This window comes from Nymphalis io, chromosome Z, assembly GCF_905147045.1.
Source record: "Nymphalis io chromosome Z, ilAglIoxx1.1, whole genome shotgun sequence".
Taxonomy (NCBI): Eukaryota; Metazoa; Arthropoda; class Insecta; order Lepidoptera; family Nymphalidae; genus Nymphalis; species Nymphalis io.
The window spans coordinates 12,397,566-12,405,620 of NC_065918.1; the positions used below are offsets into that span (position 1 = coordinate 12,397,566).

An 8,055-nucleotide genomic window follows, 5' to 3' on the forward strand; every position below is an offset into this window, starting at 1 on the left:
AAATTTGTAGGGGTTGCACCCTTTCATAATCTTTACCATGTCTTTACCCATTTTCTGTTACTTTTGATTTTATTTTTCTAAAAGAACTTGAAGAACCTACCTAATTAACAAAATACATGTACTCTAAAACATTTTTTTTCTTTAAATTTTCAGTTTTCGTGTGCCCGTAGCGACATATTTTAAAATATGCTAGGTACTAACTCTAACGTGACCTTATTGTTAGACGGTAAAGGTATTTTTCTAGACCATCAGCAAAAAATTAGATATTTTTAATTACTTCACATGTTTTTAATATCTAGTGAACTATGTTCAGTCCAAAAATGAAACATATTTGTTTATATTCTTTGGTTTTATTTATATTCTTTGGAATATTACTTTATAAATGTACATTTCATGTAAATAGCGCCATCTGTTGACGTGACTTGAAAATACTGTTAGAAAAAAAAGTTATTAGTTTCATTCTAGGGTATTTAAATTCTCATCTTACACGTTAAAAGAAACAAAAAAAAACCATTTAGCCAGTTAATTGTTTGGATAATTATAATTAAATATTAATGAGGGGTGTATTAGATATTTTTCCACTCATATGAAAAAACTCTAATATTACTTTCTATCTAGAACTATCAACTAACTGTTCCCTGAAGGCCAGTACTCCGTCCATATCAAATTTATTTATTCATTACGTATTTTCCCCTAATTTATATGCACGAACCCTTATCCATTTACTTTTACGTAAATATTAATTAAAGTCGATTTACTGGTTTAGTCGCTATGAGGTTACAAAAACTAATTGTTACCTTCGCCTTGATAATGTTAGACCCATAATATTTAAGAAAAATGTAAGGATTATAAAAAAAAAACCAAATATGCTTTATTAATGTATTTCCGAATATTACATTCTTATCAGATATATGGTAAAGAACATGAACTATAGAGATACCAATTATTTAGGAACAGAGAAGATAACGGACTGCCTTGCCGTTAACACACCTAAATCCATAGATTCTACACATTTATATCATAACAACTAGTAGCTAACAATATTTTAGTCAAAAACTTGTGCTTGAAAGTAAAGTAAAAAAAAAATAATTAGACTTAAAAAGATTATTTTTTACACAAACAATTTAGATATTTTCATGTTTTAATTTTAACAAGTTCGAATATAAAAATAAATAAAGTTTACATAGCAAAGTTTCTTGATAACAGATTTAAGATTTAAAAATTTGTGTACAACACTTTTGTTTGAAAATATTTTTTTATACTGTTAATTGTAACTTTATATGGTTATAAAACAGTTACAATACATTAATTTCTGTGATTTTGTGAAATCTTTGTTTAATATGACTAATTAACTCTATCTCAATCAAGACATAATAATATTTTTAAATATGATTTTTACTTAGAGAAAAAAATCATATAAAAATATTTTACGAAAGAGTGTTTTTTATTGATTTTTGTGAATGTTGGATATTTAAAAAAATCGCACTATTTATAAATACAATGTTACTTAACAAATATAACCTATAATCATGGAGAAAAAATAATAACGAATGAACTTAAATAGTATAAATGAGAAAAGTGTAGTGCATGCATACTACATTACATTATGTTAAATTTCCTACACCTACTAATATATTTAGACGCCTTGAACATTTCCTCTTCCACTACAAATGCTGCGAAAATATGATATTACGATGTTTTAGATGATATCACAATTACATTTTAATCACTACAGTGAAATCATCAACACATAAATACAAATTTGAAGTAAGTGCACTCAATGATACAAATTTGTTGTGTCGTTGTGAATAAATATTTCAAATATATATTAATTTACTGAAGAATGAAAGTGAAGCAAACATGTTAACCACTAACATTTAGATTTGATAAAACTTTACGTTTAGTTATTTCGGCTATAGATCTGTTTACAGATTGTTAATAAAATTACAATTTTAAATTAATGCAGCATATTCACTTCTTTGCACTGTCATCATGATATTGTGGAATACATAATCACGAATTAGCAACAAATTTAGAATTAATTTTTTTTTTTAATAAAAAATATTTACGACTTATATGTGAACATGCTTATAATAAACAAACATTTTTTTTTTGGTAAACATAATAAAGAAGCTATTTCGGAAACGAATTTAAGCCGTTCGCACGATAATATGTAGGCCCGAATCAGTATCGACTACTTGGCTCAGTTGACCAATCTTGAGAGAAAAAGCCACATCCTCAAATGCTTTCTGCATCTGCCCCTTCTTGAAACGGCCCAAATCTCCGTTGCGCTTGGCTGATGAGCAGTCAGAATAAGTCTTGGCGAGTTCCTCGAATGATAATTCCTTATTCACAATCCTCTTGCGAAACTCTGTATGGGATAAAAGTAAATTAAATCTCCAATTATAAAAGACATGAAAAAACTCAAACTTCCTTTTAATTTTCAATTTAAGAAAGTCACAATTAGACTTAATTTTTTGAATCCATTTGAACAGCTTAAAGAGTTGCTGTTTTAATTTTTATGATTTATGATCGTTGAATGGTTGGTTAGAATTAAATAATTTAAAATTACCACTCAACATCTCCAGAGCTTCCTCCTTTGTCCTGGTGATGTTCTCTTCGCGCCAAGAAGATGGTCGCCGGCTCCCAGAGTGTTTCACAAGCAGATGGCTGCATTGTATTTGACTGGGGCAGACATCATCATCATCCTCGTCAACCAGAGGAGCAGGGCCATCTGGCTTGTCCCACTGAGATTTTTTGGTATGAGTGTTCAAGAAGTAAATCATACCTGTAATTTAATGTACAAAACTTTATGTTTTTTATGTATACAATTGATCTTTGACAATACAAAAGTTAATAAATCGGCCAATACATTTAATTCTGTTTCAGTTTTTGGTAAGTGACATAAGGACAGATTAAAATATCTCAGATGCATGCATGCACATGCGTAAAACTTTGTACTTCAGGATCTAGGTATATTTGTTGTATCAGAAAGGCACCCATATAAATGTATTACATCAAAAAAGTATATAATTTATAAAAATTACCATTTTTAATTATACATATACACACACATATATATATATATAGTGTATAATATATAAATAGTGTGTATATAAAATAGTTTGAATTTAATTTTCTTTATTGTTTTGTAAAAAACATCCACATTAGCTTGTACTACTAAGCTTAAGACGTTAATTGCAGTTGATCAAATTAGACCAGCTGCAGCCGCGGGCCGCCTGCGGCCATTCGGTTGGCCCACCTGATGTTACTTTATTTTTAACTATTTTAAATTTCAACCTAACCTATAAAACCTTTATATTATTAACACCTAAATATTTTTTAATTAAAAAACTGCTTGTAAACACTGCAAGTGTTTGAGATGTCAAAAAATTATAAACAAAAATGTTAAAATATACACAATAAATCTGCTCATAGTTTTAATTCGTTAATTCAAATCATTACCTAATTATTATTTTTTGCGGCTCGCGACACAATGAATGAAACGAGTTTGTGGCCTCTATAAGGAAAAGGTTGAGTATGGCTGGATTAGACAATTTTATATCGTTTTTTATGATTTGCCAAGTTTTTTAGGCTTAGGGCGTGGCTGACGTGCATTGCTTGCCTGTGTATATGTAATCATCAAGTGTCATGGCGATCGATAGGACGGCTCACGGCAAGCATAATGGTTATAAAAATAGAGGAACGTGCCTATTTTTTGTTTCTTATTATATAAAATGGATGATCATACGTCGCGAAAGTAATGCTAACCAGAAAACTTAAGTTGTTTGAATAAGATGGGCAAATCGGTGGAAATTGGAATGCGTAGCGGAACCTGCAAATCTCCTTCACATTTGCCGTTATTTGTTGTTGTTTCAATCACATTCGTCATCATTTATGGAAGTCTGATTCTGTAGCACAACTTTGGGGTTTTAAGAATCCTAGATTAGTTGACTATAACTACTCTAGGTACTACTACTAACTCTACAAGTGGATCGTAAGATTTATGTGTTTCAGCAACACGCGCTTGGTTTCATCTTGTTTTTTAGTACCAATATTTCGCTGGGTAGTCTCTGTTGCGACAGCTGCTACTTCGGGGTTCATTCGAGAATTGAAACGTCTTTTAAGGTCACGAAACGTGCCTGTTTCTGCCTTGGTAATGCTTTTAAGTAATGGTTATTTTCTAAAGCGATTTGAAATTTTGGATCAAACAGTCAATAATGCTCGTCATTCATGAATAATTCTGAGCTATTGTCACACTAAATGTGTATCGCCGACCAATCTCTCCCTGCACGTTGACCATGAAGTTTATTTGCTCACACTCAATATCATGTTCATGAATAAGTGATCTTATCTAATGAATGACGATAAACTTTCCTTGGACTTGACTTGAAATGATTATATTTCAAAGATTTGTTTTTCTGAATCTTTTTTTTTAAAGCGTTTTTATTTTAATATATTAGGTCCAGACAAATAATCTAAAAGTAATTCTGGTGGCTCAGCTAGTGGTGGAAAATTTATTTTGCTAGTAGAGCAACACATGCCAATATGTATATTTATTTTTGATACTTCAAAAGCGAATGATTGAATTAGTCACTAGACCAATGAACATTGACCATTGACCAATGAATTGTTGGTTTTTGTCATAATTTAACCCTGCTTTCTTAAAAATAGGATATTGAATAAGTACATATTATTGATATGATATTTGTGGATCTTTTTTGAAGTTACAAGGAATTCCACATCTTCGCATAGTAAAGTATACAAACATCTAAGTATAAGTCATTTTCCATGCAAAAAATACATATATTTGATAACTTTTAAAGTGATTAGTCAAACAGTATCAAGGTATATCATCTTAAAGTATAGTACTAACATCCATTTATACTATTATTAATAACTTGGTAGTTTGGCTTTGGGCCGCTCATCTGTGGTGGATACTCAATCATTCTACAATCACATAGCAAAAGTTGGTTTATTGTGTTCCAGTTAGAATGGCAAGTTAGAAACAACATCTTGCTTCTTAAAAATTGTGGTGCCAAAAAGAAAATATATTTAAGATTCTATTAAAACTATTACAACACTCGCCAGCACTTGTATTAGCATGGAGCAAGTCATCAGCTTAATGAGTGGTATACTAATTTAAATGTAAGGTGCCAATGTACCATTGTAATAGCACATAAGCTGTATTAGGAATAGTCTATATTTCATACATACATAGATACATATGACATGGACGTCTCTGTATGTCATAAGATGACACATTGCTCATCTATAATTGAAATAACATGACAATATAAACCTACGCCTTAAAATGTACATAAGGTTCCTTGGTATATTATAATGTAATGTCAATATTATGGGACATACAGCTTCCTGCTTCAAAAGACTGAGCAATGAGAACTGGAAGATAAAAATAAATCAGTTGAACATCAGGCTTGGAACTGTAAGGCAGCAGGATAGTAAGGTTTTTTTTTACAGAATAGGAAGGTGGACGAGCATATGGGCCACCTGATGGTAAGTGGTCACCAAACGCCCTTAGACATTAGCATTGTAAGAAATGTCAACCATCGCTTATAGCCAATGCGCCACCAACCTTGGGAACTAAGATTTTATGTCCCTTGTGCCTGTAATTACACTGGCTCACTCACCCTTCAGACCGGAACACAACAATATCAAGTACTGCTGTTTTGCGGTAGAATATCTGATGAGTGGGTGGTACCTACCCAGACGAGCTTGCACAAAGCCCTACCACCAGTGGTTTCCCTAAACTATTCATAACACTCTTCAACATATTATATATAATATATAATTTAGATTATATAAAAAATTATAAACTAGTTACAATAAGTTACTTCATAATTATTTTTTCACTAATCCACAAATGTCATTCCATTGTAAAATAGAACAAAACATATTTTTTTTAATATAGGACACTGGGAAAATTAATTTTAGCACGAGGTCTAAAAATCAATATAGCAGGGGGGTAGATAATTAATAATTAAATTGTACATGCACTTACCAGTACTCCTACTTTTACGTGCTTCCCACCCCTCTGGAAGTGTTTCTTCTGAAGAAGAAGCCATTTTCAGTAACCCGCCCAAGAAAATCTAATTTCGGTATTATGTTAATGTCAAACCGTTAAATAGCGAAGCGCACGAAGAGATCAAGAAGCGATATAAAGCATGTAGTATACACATGCAACACATGTAGTGTAGTAGGTAATTGAAAAACTGATTATATTCTCCACAGATTGATTATAAAACAATAATGTACTCTATGACTGTTCTGGAATCATAAATGATGCTTATATCATATATAAGCCGAGTATCGATTTCTTGTTCGAAAATATGCACCGAAATATAAAACGTTCGGAAACTTGAATAGTATTAATGTTAGGACATCACTACGCAAGACCATTGTATTATTTATTATTTTGCAGTTTCATAGCAATTTTCAATGCAGATAAACCATGGCCACGCGGTTTTTACTTTATTAAATAATCTACAGTATTTTAATATTTTTTTACATAATCTTGCTTATTTTATTACATTACTTTTTTTAAATTTATTCTAAGGGTATCACCCTTAAAATAAACCGATAAAAGACAAAACCCAAAGGAAACTTGGATTTTATTAACTTATAGAATTGTACATAATAAAGTTACAATGTATAACATTTGACGACATAAAAAGAATAGTATAATTTCTTCATAAATTATACGTCATTCACCCCCGCTATCTTTTTCTAACAGGCAGCTGTAATCTTTTAAATAATATGGAGTTCGTCTTGTCCTTGCGGATCTCCTAAGATGATGATTATCAGACGTGCTTGGCGCTGCAGATATTATTTTCTGTGTATCCTCATCCTCCGAGCTCGGAGCTTTATGCTTTACACAAAAGTAATAGGGATTACTCTGTAATAGTTCAACCTCTTCAACATCATATCATCGGTCCTATTTATTACGGATATTTTTTTTATTAGCACAAATCCAGGAACTAACCAAGAAGGTAACGATTCACCATAAGACGATCTGCGAGGATGATTAAATAGTATATAGTATAGAATACGTGAGGAGTTGTATTAATTGGTATACAAAGAAGTGAACGAATTGCATGTAAGGACATTGGCAAAAATTGCTCCCAGTTTTCAAGCAAGTTGTAAAGTTATAAACAAAGTACTATTGAGACGCTCGATTTGGCCATTTCCACGTGGATTATAAGGTTGTTCTGCTACATGGAGAGCCGAGATGGCCCAGTGGTAAGGACGCGTAAATCTTAGCTGATGATCGTGGGTTCAAACCCGGGTAAGCACCACTAAGTTTTCATGTGCTTAATTTGTGATTATAATTCATCTCGTGCTTTACGGTGAAGGAAAACATCGTGAGGAAACCTGCATACGTCTAATTTCTCTGAAATTCTGCCACATGTGTATTTCACCAACCCGCATTGGAGCAGCGTGGTGGAATAAGCTCCAAGCCTTCTCCTCAAAAAGAAGAGAGGAGGCCTTTAGTGGGACATTCACAGGCTGTTAGGGTTCTGCTACAACCGATTCCCAAGGAATTTAAAAAATCTGTAAACTCTTTAGAAATAAAAGCCGATCCTCTATCGCTATGTGTATAAAGAAACCCCTTTTTCCGAACATGTAAAATAAATCTTGTAATAATCTTATAATAGCTGAAGTTGTTATTTCCTTATAGGCATATGCAAAAGGAAATCTACTATATTCATCAATTATTGTTAATAAGTACTTATTTGAAGTATTCGATGGTAAAGGTCCTTTGAAGTCAATGTTTAATCGCTCAAAAGGTGCTGTTGATTTTATTAATTGACCTTTACATTGTATAAACTGAGGTTTAACTTTGGCAAATGTCGGGCACATCTCATTTACCTAATACGGTAAAGTTTTCATACGAACCCAATGCATCATTCTTATAATGCCAGGATGGCAGAGATCAGTATTCATGTGAGCAAATACTCTTGATAAAGCATCAGCAACTGCAATTACCACTGAACGTAAGTAATCTGGGTGGATTACACCTAATAAATGTCGACT

The 8,055-nt window shown here is 32.0% G+C and overlaps 1 protein-coding gene across 1 annotated transcript; it reads right to left on the minus strand.

Moving 5' to 3' along the window:
• Positions 1-865: 865 nt before the first annotated feature.
• LOC126780250 (putative peptidyl-prolyl cis-trans isomerase dodo) lies at positions 866-6,292 on the minus strand. The gene is made up of 3 exons (XM_050504558.1): positions 6,023-6,292; positions 2,573-2,788; positions 866-2,371 (listed from the first exon to the last, which is right to left on the minus strand). The coding sequence occupies exons 1-3, from the start codon at positions 6,084-6,086 to the stop codon at positions 2,151-2,153; spliced, it is 501 nt and encodes a 166-aa protein (XP_050360515.1). The 5' UTR covers positions 6,087-6,292; the 3' UTR covers positions 866-2,150.
• Between the last annotated feature and the right edge of the window lie 1,763 nt (positions 6,293-8,055).

Bases quoted from the DNA above. Each gene is read 5' to 3' on its own strand.
- LOC126780250 (XM_050504558.1), bottom strand. From the start codon at position 6,086: ATGGCTTCTTCTTCAGAAGAAACACTTCCAGAGGGGTGGGAAGCACGT. The intron at 2,789-6,022 runs GTAAGTGCATGT...ATTAAATTACAG, and splicing joins ACGTAAAAGTAGGAGTACTG to GTATGATTTACTTCTTGAAC. The intron at 2,372-2,572 runs GTAATTTTAAAT...TATCCCATACAG, and splicing joins AGCTCTGGAGATGTTGAGTG to AGTTTCGCAAGAGGATTGTG.